Raw genomic sequence first — 14,525 nt, 5'->3', positions numbered from 1 at the left:
GTTCATGTGTAAAGCTCTTTGTTTGAGGCCCATGTTTGTTTATGTGCTTTGAGCATCTGTGAGACTTTGGGATGTATTGATGCTGTGGAACAAAGCACTTGGAGTTCTAACCCTTTACTGTATACTGTTTGTCCAGCCCACTTAATAGCCTTAGTCTTTTGGAGCATGAATTGTCAACCTTTTGAGTAGTGTCAAGTTTTTTGGGGGGGGAGGGATTTCCTCTCATTTGAACATTTTGTCATAAGGAGCACATGTTCAACTTCATAAAAAGTGTTTTCCCATCTCAAGAGGTTACATTTAGTACTATAGTAAATGCCTATTAAGTAACAGGGTTGATGATTTCATCATAAAACAGAGGTAAATCCCCTTGCATGGGGGGGGGGGGGGGGGGAGTTTGTTATGCGCAACAGGGAGAGGCGATTGAAATTAAGCTTAACAAATTTTATTTGAATATTTATTTTTACATTTACAGCCTGTCTAACTATGGGTAACAGGGTTGACATCTTATGATCGACCCACTCATTTCCCCACCACAAAACACCAGAACATAGCCAAAAATTCTAGAACCAGCTTTTACTCTATGGTTTGACTAAATGTTCAATGTTTGGTTAGATGTTCAATGTTTATTTTGAGAAAAAAATTATATTTGAAAAGCAATAGTTTCACCACGTAAAAACGAGAGTTCAGTTCACGTTACAGGGTTGACTTTAAAATGAGGTAGACATCAATTATTCACTAATCACATTAAAGAAATCATCATTTTCAGAAATGACTGACTTTAGTCAAAGCAACAAAATACAGTGATGTGAAAACTTGGGAGAAATTTGCGGATGAAGTGGGTTAAAACACTTCACAGAGTGCAAAATGCTGGATTTTTACACTTTAGCAAGTCTTCATTAAAAAAAATCTGATTTTAAATAGGAATAATGTATGTAGTCCGTATGAAAGGGGCACATTTATTAATATAACAGGCTTTTAAAATGCAATAGTTGTGCACAATTTCTACTTCAAATATCAAAGGGACACAAAAGGCAATCATTTTGTGGGAACGACCCTTACAAGGTCTAAATGCATACGCATACCAAACCATCATGTAAACGGGGAAAGTTCACTTCACAAATCCATCTGATTCCATGATCATGACACACGAAGACATTTATAAATGTGCACCTTACAGACCAGAAGTCCTCAATGCCCGGGTGGAATGTGTCATGTTTACTTCACAAACGTAGACAAAGGTGTGTTGAGCCTGGTTGGTCTGTGTCTGGTGGAACAGCGGAGCTTCAGCAACAAACAGGCATATACATACACAAAGCGTTTTTTTGAGCAACAGAAAATTGTTAAATTGAGGCTAACGTCCGTAGCATGATGCGGAGCTCAAAAGAGATGCGGCATGATGTACTACAGTAGCCATAATAATGCTCTGTAAGCGGTTGTATCTTACTAATGACGTTCCTGAAGCTGACTCTATGGTGTCCTTAATATAATGAGAAAGGAAATGTTGACTTGTGTTCTCCTGCCATCTACAGGTTATTCCAATGAAACATGACAGTCTGTCAGATTAGATAGTATTGGATTGGTTTGAGCAAGAGTTCATACTGTAGGATTGCTGTGATAAAGTTATGGGTGCTTGAAAAATCTGACCCGTCTCTGATATTACATGCATCCTCGGGCTGACACTTCAGTTAGCATCATATAGGCTACTATCTATCTACCAACCCCCACACCATAGCAATCGATTTACAATGATGGTAAATGGGTTGACCCCTATGGGATTAAATAAACACCCAGTTTGTCAAAAGAGTAGACTGTCATGCCAAAATGTAATGTTTTTGTAAATAACTCAGTACATTTAGTCAGAAGAGGGCGCTGTTTATCAATACGACTCATAGCATTTTTTTATTTATTTTAAACACGGGCCTTCTCTATGGTACAGCAGCATGTAAATACAGCCTCTAATCTATAAAACACTATGCTGATAATGATTCAAAGTTACTCTGGGAAACATTGAATTCAAAATGTATTTAAACCAATACAGCCAACCGAGATCTACACATTTACAAACCGTGTTGAAACTCGTGTAAACAATTTTTTTTTTTTTAAATGGTGTACCTGAGGAGGCACATAGGAGTACAGTTGGGTTTCTATCCTTTAGCTGACTGAAAAAACCTCTACAGATATACAAATATTTTGGTGAGAAATAAAAATACCTGGTATTCCTGACAGCTTAAATGTTATCTTAAATTATCCTTAATAGCTAGTCAAAACCATCTTTGAGTGGCAGTTGACAACCTACCAAGCAATACTGCTTAGTCTTCATAAAAAATATCCTTTGTAGCTTTATCTATATGGTCATTAAAATCATTGGGAATATCACAACAATATTTCTCCCCCTTTTAATATATATATCTATATACTGCTCAAAAAAATAAAGGGAACACTTAAACAACACAATGTAACTCCCAAGTCAATCACACTTCTGTGAAATCAAACTGTCCACTTAGGAAGCAACACTGATTGACAATAAATTTCACATGCTGTTGTGCAAATGGAATAGACAACAGGTGGAAATTATAGGCATTTAGCAAGACACCCCCAATAAAGGAGTGGTTCTGCAGGTGGTGACCACAGACCACTTCTCAGTTCCTATGCTTCCTGGCTGATGTTTGGTCACGTTTGAATGCTGGCGGTGTTTTCACGCATGAGACGGAGTCTACAACCCACACAAGTGGCTCAGGTAGTGCAGCTCATCCAGGATGGCACATCAATGCAAGCTGTGGCAAGGTTTGCTGTGTCTGTCAGCGTAGTGTCCAGAGCATGGAGGCGCTACCAGGAGACAGGCAGGTACATCAGGAGACGTGGAGGAGGCCGTAGGAGGGCAACAACCCAGCAGCAGGACCACTACCTCCGCCTTTGTGCAAGGAGGAGCACTGCCAGAGCCCTGCAAAATGACCTCCAGCAGGCCACACATTTTTATTTATTTATTTGACCTTTATTTAACTAGGCGAGTCAGTTAAGAACAAATTCTTATTTTCAATGACGGCCTAGGAACAGTGGGTTAACTGCCTGTTCAGGGGCAGAACGACAGATTTGTACCTTGTCAGCTCGGGGGTTTGAACTTGCAACCTTCCGGTTACTAGTCAAATGCTCTAACCACTAGGCGACCCTGCCGCCCCGTTTGAGCATGTGTCTGCTCAAACGGTCAGAAACAGACTCCATGAGGGTGGTATGAGGGCCCGACATCCACAGGTGGGGGTTGTGCTTACAGCCCAACACCGTGCAGGACGTTTGGAATTTGCCAGAGAACACCAAGATTGGCAAATTCGCCACTAGCGCCCTGTGCTCTTCACAGATGAAAGCAGGTTCACACTGAGCACATGTGACAGACGTGACAGAGTCTGGAGACGCCATGGAGAACGTTCTGCTGCCTGCAACATCCTCCGGTTTGGTGGTGGGTCAGTCATGGTGTGGGGCGGCATTTTTTGGGGGGGCCGCACATCCCTCCATGTGCTCGCCAGAGGTAGCCTGACTGCCATTAGGTACCGAGATGAGATCCTCAGACCCCTTGTGAGACCATATGCTGGTGCGGTTGGCCCTGGGTTCCTCCTAATGCAAGACAATGATAGACCTCATGTGGCTGGAGTGTGTCAGCAGTTCCTGCAAGAGGAAGGCATTGATGCTATGGACTGGCCCGCCCGTTCCCCAGACCTGAATCCAATTGATCACATCTGGGACATCATGTCTCGCTCCATCCACCAACGCCACATTGCACCACAGACAGTCCAGGAGTTGGCGGATGCTTTAGTCCAGGTCTGGGAGGAGATCCCTCAGGAGACCATCCGCCACCTCATCAGGAGCATGCCCAGGCGTTGTAGGGAGGTCATACAGGCACGTGGAGGCCACACACACTACCGAGCCTCATTTTGACTTGTTTTAAGGACATTACATCAAAGTTGGATCAGCCTGTAGTGTGGTTTTCCACTTTAATTTTGAGTGTGACTCCAAATCCAGACCTCCATGGATTGATAAATTTGATTTCCATTGATAATTTGTGTGTGATTTTGTTGTCAGCACATTCAACTATGTAAAGAAAAAAGCATTTAATAAGAATATTTCATTCGTTCAGATCTAGGATGTGTTATTTTAGTGTTCCCTTTATTTTTTTTAGCAGTGTATATTTATATATTTTTCTTCAAGTTGACCTCGTGAGCTACTGTCTCATGTTACTGGATGCAGTTTGGAAATATGGTAGACCTGCTCATAGCAAGGAACCGTTGACTAACCCATTGGGGGTATATGAAAGCTCTATAGAGTCTCTATTACCTTCCGACTGACATTGGTATCTACAGTACATTGCTGGACTCTTTGGTTCTGGTTTATGAGCTAAACAGAATCAGAGGTGCATCTCACAACATGAGACACACCGACCAACAGTCGAGGCCCTAATGAGTTGTCCAATTAAAGCAATTCAAGGACACACAGAACACAAGTAGCGGTAGCGACCCAACAGAGAGCAGCATGTTTCAAACATTTCGGACACGGCCTTAACAAAAATAAAACAGAACTCATTTGACATCATAGAGGTACAAATGTTGCAGGGACTGCCTGTGCATTGTGGCTGTGTGTGTGTGTGTGTGTGTGTGGACAGAAGATAAGGTGTCTGCAAAGTTTGTGATAAGTTGTCAGATCTGGCTAGCTGCTTGATGTGTAGAGCACAGTGTGTAGAGCACAGTGTAAAGACCAGCAAGACCCCATGTTTTTCAGATGAGGTCCGTGGCATCAGGCTGGGGGGGAATGGGGAGTCGGGTTCTGGGGTTGAAGGGTAACGTAACACGGCCTTCAGATCACCTCTCGGTCTGCAGAGTTTTGCCGGTTGGGGAAGATGTGTAGCTGGGGTTGTTCGATGCCATTGTTGTGGAGGTCCTCCTGTTTCTGCAGCCCGTGGAGTTTCAACACCAGTTCCTTGATGAAAACCTGTGTGTGCAGGGAAAAAGGGCAGTCAGTCAACATACAAAACATGCTCAGAATGGATACAGTGAAAGGCAGCGACACACAGCGTCAGTAACGTTGAATAATTCACAGTGAAACATGTTTCAGAGACATCACTTAATTTCGTGTGTATGATATCAACGTGTGTGTGTGTGTGGGGGGGGTGTCAACATAGTCTGCCAACACAGACAGGTTGAGTGATGCTGACCACGAAGGATACAGAGACAGTGTGAAAGAAGGACCTCGCATATGAGGGACAAGACTAGCATTGTCAGCTACTATATGTGGAGTCGTCATTGGTTACTTCTGTTCCTGAAAGAAAGAGCGAGGAGATGATCGAGAGAGGGAGAAAGGCAATGTTGTAGTACTTGAGTTTAAGACTTGGGAATCAAGTCACAATTTTCATGAATTGTGACTCAACTCAGACTTGACCAGTGGTGATTGGTCCTTTAATAATGACGTCATAGCCCTATTCTCTGATTGGTCCCTTCATAATGACTAGGGTTGAAAAATTCTAGGAACGTTCAATAAATTACCTGGCTTCCCCAAAATCCCAGGTTGGAGGATTTCCAAAATCAGGAGGGAATAAGAAGGAAAACCAACCAGTACAGTTTTGCAACCTTTATAATGACATGGTCATAACCCTGTTCTCTGATTGGTCCCTTAATAATGGCTTCGTAATCCTGTAATCTGATTGGCCCCTTCATAATGAAATAGTCATAACTGCTCTCTGATTGGGTCCCTTCACTGTGACATCATTCTGTATAGTCAGTCTATGGACATAAATGGCATAAAATACTACCCAAAACAATCTTAAAACACATTGTTAGATATTACTATTTTACATAGATTACCTCACTTACCTCTGTGTTATTGCACGTGTGAAACATTTCCTGGAAAAAAAAATCCCCAGACCAAATAAGATTTTAGTTCATCTGGCCAGCCTGCTGCTGAAACAATATATAAAATAGCATAAAATAGCAACCAAATCTACAGCTATTACTGTTATTCCCACAATCAAAACAGTACAACTTGTTCACACAGCTTTTAATTGATAAAATGATAAAAGTCCACCGATGATTTAGCTAGTGAGTAGTACAGTTCACCTGGAGCCTGTGCGTTCTCTCCTCGTCACTCTTCAGGTCTAACAGCCCGTCGATGTTCACCTCCTCCGGCATCTCCTCCTCCTGGGGACACAAAGTGACCGAGTGTCAGTCAAACTGTCCACATCCTCCACCCAGAGCAGTATCCTAACGTACAACTATCACATACCCCATATGAAAAAAGGGACAGGCTCAGATACAAGCATATAAATATATACACGTCACTCGCAAAAGTCAGGTCTTGCCATGTTTGGAGTTGCGTGGGTCTTGCAGACACGGAGGAAGAGCTGCACGTGTTTTTAGAGTGCAACACACCATGAGATATTCACAGACCCTGAAGCACTGCAGTGTGTGTGTGTGTGTGTGTGTAATTGAGTGTCCATGGTGGCTGTTGAGTCAACATATGCAAGATGCAGGATGATTGATGGGTGGGCTGGCAGTTAAGGGCTAGGGATGACTGGGGGGGGGGGGGGGGGGGGACTATCATTTAGATGGCAGTGCCGTCTTGGAATCGGTCAAGTGCCTCCATAGTCTTAGGATTAAGTTTCATTGGGGACACTGCATGTGAGGAGAAGGGAGAGGAGAAAGAGAGGAGAAAGGAAGAGGGGGGGAATGAACGAACCAGGCTACTACTAGTCTAGGTATGCTGTAAGGACGGAAGCCACCGCCAAGACCAGACATTCTCCATCACAGATCATGAAAACTATGCTTTCTCACAGCCTCCTAAAATTGGTCATACTCAGTGCCTTCAGCTCCCCCCAAGTCTCAGAAAAGCAGACACTATTTGTATTACAGTCTATGTAGTTAATGATCTGTGAAAATGTCCCAAATGAAGTAACTACACTGAAATGTAAAAAATAAATAAAAATAACAACATGCAACTATTTCAAAGATTTCTCAGTTTCAGTTAAAAAATAAATATATATAAAATAAATAAATACATTCATTAGGCCATAATCTATGGATTTCACATGACTGGGAATAGAGATACTGTATGCATCTGTTGGTCACAGATACAGTACATTTAAAAAAAGAAAGAAGGTAGGGGCGTGGATCATGGTGTGACCACTATGTCTCATGCAGCGCGACATCTCTTTCGCATAGAGTTGATCAGGCTGTTGATTGTGGCCTAATGAATGTTGTCCCACTCTTAAACGGCTGTGCGAAGTTGCTGGATATTGGCTTGAATTGGAATACGCTGTCATACAGCGGCTGGTCTCAGCTGATCCTGCAGGTGAAGCCAGATGGAGGTCCTGGTCTGGCATGGTTACACGTGGTCTGCAGTTGTGAGGCCGATTGGATGTACTGCCAAATTCTCTAAAAGGGCATTGAAGGCAAAGTGGCCTTTTATTGTCCCCAGCACAAGGTGTATCTGCGTAATGACTATGCTGTTTAATCAACTTCTTGACATGCCACACCTGTCAGGTGGTTGGATTATCTTGGCAAATGAGAAATGTTCACTAACAGGGATTTAAACACATTTGGAACATTTCTGGGATCTTTTATTTCAGCTCATGAAACATGGGACCAACACTGCACATGTTGCGTTTATATTTTTCTTCGGTATAAGATGTAGTCGCCCCGAACACACCCTGTTTTCAAACAGCTTCTCTCATTCTGAACAGAAAAACATTCCACCATGGCTTCTGGCCAAGCGTCTCATGCTGAGATTCCACCTTATTTATTTTTCCCTTGGGGCAAGTCTGCTCATTGGCACAAACAGCACATTCAAAAGGGAATTATTCATGATGTGCTGCTATCAACATAGTGGCCAAAAATTAACCCTGATCGCTTTTTTATTGCCCTTTTTGGTAATGCAGAGATTCTTTGAATAACAACATATGGAAATTGATGAAGATTGCAAATATCACTTTAGACTAGATGGGAGGCTGTTTTCAGAACCTAATCCAAACATCAACCACAGTACACAACAAAGACGCGCATGTGACATGTTGACTAGTGACACTCATGCAATAGGCCATATGAGAGTTCAGTCTGACCTGAATCCTCAGCAGTAAGGTTAACCAGCCCCGTTGGGTCTGTCTGTGGGTGCCGTCGGGGCGGAGGGACTTAGTGATTCGGATACCGGTAGTGTAAAGGTCCGTCCAGGCAGATCCAAGCAGTCCTTTCCTGCCCAGGCATCCCTGACCTTTCTTTCAACTCCAAATGCCAATGAAATACTGTCTCATTCTGCCCACACACACAGGCATATATCAAAAATAGTCACATGAGCAAGTCCACAATCACTCTCATACCACACAAACAATGTAATACATGATGTTGTAATATACATATGCAATGAAACGACATGTGCACACCAGCAGATCTATTCCGTAATGACAGGAGCTGGTAAAACAAATCTTAATTCAAACGCTAACATCAAAAATGATTATTGTAATGCTCAACTCTGAGGATAATGAGGCTCAGTAAAGCAGCTAAAAATCACATTCCTGGCAGGGTTGAGTAAACACAGCCTCCATCGTGAGACAAACATGATGACTCAGGCCTGTCAGGATGCGTTAAGTCACTTTTGGCTGATGCAATGCTTTAAAAATATATATTTAAAAAAAGAAAAGAAAAATGGGATTCAACTGCTTTCATTGTCCATGCCCGGATTTCACATTACGCTTAGATCAAATTAGTTTTCTGTGAGGGGATGTGTGATGTCAGGTGGGCTAATGTGTCCCATCCTTTTTTCCTATCTTACTTGTGCAGGAGGCTAATAGTAAATGTGAGCAGACAGGTGCAGATAGAGCCCTCATATGTAAAAAGTTTAATAAAAGTTGTTTGGTGGCATAATGCCATGTTGTCTCCGTTTTCTCGTAACTTAATGCAACAAATTGGCCATCAAAGTAGACCATTTCTCAAACATATTGCTGCACTCTTCCTGCATACACGAGTGTGAAATTAATTCCACCAGTAGTAGGTTACAAGCAAAGACTAGTTCGCAAGCATAGTGTAGCTAACTGATTCATGTCGCCTACATTCGCGATGATCTGACGATATCGCCCACCCCAGGATTTTTAGCAGTCGTTGATTTCCAGCAACGATCATTTTAACAAACTCCCTTTCATCTGTGGCTTTAGTTTATCTGTGTGATGACTGTGTTTTAGCAGAACATTAAGGCCTGTTAAAAATTGCGTTTGGCTAAAGGGGCAGTATAATTCTATGAACGAAATTTTTAAAAAAGGTGAGAATGTAACACCAGCAACAATATCATATCAAGGTGGTACTTTTGAAACGAGTATGGCTGGGCCCTCACTCCTCTGTAGCAGAGACAGAAAATGGGAGCGAGTCATTCCACCCAGTTTCACATCAGTCGAGGGCGGTAAAAGGCAGTGATTTAGTCCACATCACTTCCAGGCCAGTGGGTCGAGGGTAACGTGGTTTTTGTTCGCTTGGGTACTCTGGGTGATAGTCCACTGGTCCCTGTGTCAGTGTCCAGCTGTGCACCTGTGTCCATGTGTGTGTAATGTTTTCCAAAGCCAACACCCTGATACAGTAAGTGGTCTGTTCCACACTAGTGACAAAAGAAATCTGGGCCAAAATAACCTGTCAGGTTGAACTGGAGACGAACGTAAAGTAAAATGCATTTATAAGGGTGGCGACCACACTTTAAAAATGCACATGAATTTCCTTAACCCATTGAGGTGGAAGGACATGATTTATAAAATCATTTCAACCAAATCAATAAACACAAAACATTCAGCCTCAATTCATTTCACTGATGAGTCATTATACTGCACTGACACAAATGTTTAGAAATGTCTCGAAATAGAAATTGTTGTGGGTCAGTTTGTGTACACCATGTTAACCCTCAACTGTTGGGTTTCCTTTAGAGCCTGCAGTATTGACAGACGCTTATCTGGCTTGACTCAAGTTTCCAAACCACCATTTCCTCCAACCCCTCTCATTCTACCATTTCATATCCTGCAACAGGCTGACTGCTAAATGCAGACGCACTACAATATCCATTTACCCCGTAATACAGTACATTAACATATCATTTCCAGATTCATGACTGGTCTTCTCCTCTTAATATTCATATCCTCATTACTGCCTGTATGACATGCCGTTACATGTTTCCTCTCTTCTACCGTTTCTCACACCTTGTCTCTCAAAGGCCAACCCCTGCTGTCACATCCTAACAAGTCATTCCTATTCAAAACATCATTGTTGCGTTCCCACAGTTACTTACTGCTACAGCCGATAGATTCCACACCTGCATTGCTTGCTGTTTGGGGTTTTGGGCTGGGTTTCTGTACAGCACTTTGAGATATCAGCTGATGTAAGAAGGGCTTTATAAATACATTTGATTAATATGATCTAGTACAGGGGTGCGAAAGTTGCAGACACTCGTCCCGCCGTGGAATGAGTTTGACACGTGATCTAGTATTAATTACAACAGTATTAGCATGTGGTCAGAGCACTACCAAAAATGAATCAGTCAACAACAAAAAAAAGATGGTTTAGTGCCATCAGTGAAATCATGGTTATTGATTGGGTGGGTGACTTCATTTCAAAGTTAAAACCATAATGATTGAGATATATGATCGGCACAGATTTCCAAGAGGTTCCCTCTACACCAGGAAATGGGCCTTTTCATCAGGAGATTGATGACCGTTTCATCTACATAGGCATGCAAATTAAAAGGTATTTCCATTAGGTTATTCATTTATCACTAAATTGTGGACATATGTTCTGGTTCAAGACATAACATAATTATGTGATTTATATATTTGATGAGTCTTATGAGATGAAGTTCCATGTCGGGGAACCAGCTGCTATAGATTAGTTACAATAGATGTTTCACACCCATTAGATATTTATTGTTTGTACAAAAGTAAACAATTGCACTCTAAAAACCTTAGTTCACCGATGTTTCTCTCACCCAGTTTGCGGTGGTATATTGCATAACAACTGGCTGTCACATCTGTGTGGCTTAGTGGGCAGTGACGACTCAATAGAATGGTTATAAATGGCTGGGTGTAGGGGTGGGACTAAAAGAGAAAAGACCCCGAGCCTCGCAGACAATCATGCAGATAGCAGAACACTGCGGGGGTCTTAATCTAGGCCGCCGATTGAGCGTTGAGAGAGTGTTGATAGAGCGTTGATACGAGACTAATTGCCCAAGCAATGTTCTACATTCAATGCTTTGAGCTTTAACAACAGGCTCTGTGGTGGGAGGGGGGGGGGGGGTATTCTCTTTGTGCTATTTGGTGACATATGGGACCTTCACTTCCTCCAAACCTCCCCATTCTCCCATTCATCAGAATCATCCCAGGAGACAGAGATGTCATCAATCAATAACTGGGATAGTTAGCGTCCGTTCAGGCCTGGTCAAGGGGTTTTCACGTTGCCGGGGCAGCCAGTGTGGGCTTTGGTCTAGGAGGAAATTAGAATTGGTGATATCTGATTACGCCATCATTACACATGCCCGTTCCACTATCAGCACAGCAATTAACTCATTAACAAAAGATATAAAGCTGTGGCCATGGGTTTGTGAGAAAGCAACAACATGAAAAGCATCCACAAGAAACAGAATGGTACACTAGGTTAAGCTGTCATGAACACTAAATAGGATCAAAAGCTATATTTATATATTCTCTGCTCTTTAAGTGGTTGGTACATCAACCATCCTCCCCAACCCCGCTCAGACTCCACCATGCAGTGCCTTGGCCCAACGCCCACCAACATCCTTTGGCGGCCCATGCCCTCGCTCGTGATGCCACACACCGCACCTGATCCCCCAGGATCCTCCTGTTGTGTCAGCCAGAAGCCATAAACCCTCAAGGCTGTCCATGTAAAGCAACAAGCGCCAAGCCACAGACCAGTTATGTTTCTGGGAACACTTTCAATTGGACCTCTGACCTTTCCCATGTCACCCCTGGCAAAGAGACAGACTTTCACACTCACAGGGAGTATACTGACCCCTCCATGTCTTCCAATGACTGTCTATCCCCTTACATACAACAAGAAGGGAACAACATGAAGGGAATCTACCATATCTACTTTAATATTTTGCATTGGATGCCAAGTCTATTTTTTTTTGTGCTAGGTCTTTCCACTCTTTGCTAATATGAGGAAGCATGCCAAGCAGGTGTATAACACCTTGGCTGGTGCTCTCCTACATCAAAATAAACCTGTGCAACTGTGGTGTGTGAAGTGTGATAGATTTGTGTTCAGCTAATAAAATACACACCCTCATTTCCTTAATGACTGTAGAGAAGGACGCCATGCTAGCATTGATGTCATTGGCTAACAAGGGTGTAAAGAGAAAACAAAGCTTGACATGGTTAACCTTATTGTCCTCTGCACGTACTCCATGGCCTTGCTAATCATGGCTTTGTAGATCATTCTAATCCCGCTTCTTCTGCCGACAGAGAAACGTTTGCTTGTATTATTAACTAAAGGACAAGTGTCCAGTCAATAGTGTCTGATAAGAAAACACGCACAATACCATTTATCTGGATTTGATGAGACCATGAATTTACCAATATGACAGCCAGTGTTGACGAGACAGTCAAAACACTAGAAGGCATCCATCTCCACATTCTTGATTCATCGAATGTGAAGCAGACAGGCCCAGGGCGCAAGGAGACAAGGGAGACAAGGCAGCCACCCCCATGTAAAATTGATTAACGTCGTAGGCACATCCCATTTGGCAAGGGACACGAGGCAGTACGATCTCTGAAAAACAGACTTCATGACATTCTGTGAATAGTTGTATTTACATATCTTGAGACTGAAAATACGCCATGGTTGCGTAACCGCTCACAACATGACTATTATGGTCCCAAATGCGCCAAACCGATATATCCATTATAGCGATTATGTCCCACTGAAGAGTGATGTGCCATGCTACAATGAATTTCGTACACCGAAGCTGCTGCCAAAGTGGCTTTATGTCATTCGGTGGACACTGATGCTAAGATTAATAATTGTTATTGCGTAAAACCCGTTTTGTATTCTTACAATAAATCAAATAAACGTTTCCCATTGGTATGTGACTGTATGCGTAGCCTATCAATCGAGATCCGTTTCAGTTCAAATTAATGGGACTCACCCTGCCCAAATAGAGCTCGTCCAAACTACAGTCAATCCACTTCTCCACATCCAAGCGCCTTTGGAGCTCCTTTCTGTTGTACTTTACCGTGACCCGTGCTTGCCTCTTCTGCAAGCTAAGCCCCGGGTCCCTACCTAGACCCCTACTCGGGGAATGGACCTTGTTGTTACATCTCCTCCCGACCCGGTTCGCTGCCATATCCACTTCGGATCACATACACGTGCAAACAGTGGCTAGAGAGTGGAAGAGGTGCGCTATCATTTGGCAATAGTAGGGCACTGCTGGAGAACTCGGCTATGGGTCCTAGTGCCACACCGATACAGGTCAGGGAAACAGTTGTGCGCCGAGAGCAATGTGATCAGTATTTAATTGAACTTAGCTCTGTACAATTGTGTCCATAAGGAAGTTCTACACTTTCTGAATCGTGTGATAAGAATTTACAAGAACTAGGTATTCTGTATTCTGGGGAAAGTACAATGACTCACCATGGTCACCACTATTTATAAATGATTTAGCCTACACATAAGGAATGATAGAGTCCTCTACTGGCCAAAAGGCCAAAGCCGTATTAGCATGGGCAACGCCATTGAGGGCTTCCATCGTTCTAATGTAGACAACTGGGTCGGACTTCCAACTTAATTGTCTGATTTCTCTTGGTGATCAGCCAATCAAAGAAAGAAGAAAATGGACTACTTATAAATGGTGATTGCCTCTCAATGGCGCTGCCCATGCTGTCACAGACGCTATAATAGCAGAGATGCAAAGATGAGTCCTCTATCTATCTCTATGAGCCTACATGACAGCCTGCCCTTTTCTGGCCTGCAAATGGATTTTGACAAACAAATAGGTAAAAAAAAAATCAGTTGTGGCCCTCGAGCCAAAAAGTTTGCCCACTAGTGCATGAGGTATTCAAATCTTACCCTATGAGGTGTGGAGCCTTCTGTTTTTCTGTTCTACCTGATAATGATTTGCCTCCACCTGGTGTCCCAGGTCGAAATCAGTCCCTGAATAGAGGAGAATAATGAAGGGGGGAAAAAAGCAGTGGAACTGGCATCATGGTCCAGATTTGAATTTGAGGGGCCTAAAGCTTCACCCTGGGATGACTTTCTGTTTTCATTGGTTATTTATATCCAGAAAGCCTGAACCTCCATAAATCATGAACACAGCAGGGGAGAATATTTGGTTGTTTTAAGGTGATATATAAACATACAGAACTGTCATACTGTAATGACAATGATTTGGTTGAATGTAACACACACCTAGAGGTTAATAGAGAAGTGGGCCAGCAACTAGAGCAGGGTTTTCCATCCCTGTTCCTGGAGAGCTATCCTCCTGTAGGTTTTCACTCCAACCCCAGGTGTTACTAA

At 42.9% G+C, this 14,525-nt stretch overlaps 1 protein-coding gene across 5 annotated transcripts; it reads right to left on the bottom strand.

Moving 5' to 3' along the window:
• Window positions 1-942: 942 nt before the first annotated feature.
• On the bottom strand, window positions 943-13,634 carry LOC110507507 (protein phosphatase 1 regulatory subunit 14A). Of its 5 annotated transcripts, none has more exons than XM_036965481.2 (4): window positions 13,159-13,634; window positions 6,096-6,176; window positions 5,844-5,882; window positions 943-4,974 (listed from the first exon to the last, which is right to left on the bottom strand). In XM_036965481.2, the coding sequence occupies exons 1-4, from the start codon at window positions 13,354-13,356 to the stop codon at window positions 4,840-4,842; spliced, it is 453 nt and encodes a 150-aa protein (XP_036821376.2). In that variant the 5' UTR covers window positions 13,357-13,634; the 3' UTR covers window positions 943-4,839. The 5 variants fall into 5 exon arrangements, with proteins under 5 accessions (XP_036821376.2, XP_021443213.2, XP_090080599.1 ...); XM_021587538.3 differs by having other exon boundaries at window positions 5,853-5,882; XM_090224473.1 differs by having other exon boundaries at window positions 5,853-5,882; window positions 13,293-13,438.
• Window positions 13,635-14,525: the final 891 nt, after the last annotated feature.

The sequence above is a fragment of the Oncorhynchus mykiss genome, chromosome 27 (genome assembly GCF_057628025.1).
Source record: "Oncorhynchus mykiss isolate SJ-2025 chromosome 27, ASM5762802v1, whole genome shotgun sequence".
In the NCBI taxonomy this organism is placed as follows: domain Eukaryota; kingdom Metazoa; phylum Chordata; class Actinopteri; order Salmoniformes; family Salmonidae; genus Oncorhynchus; species Oncorhynchus mykiss.
The sequence above is the reverse complement of the archived record's forward strand: the minus strand, read 5'-3'. Positions and strand labels throughout refer to the sequence as shown.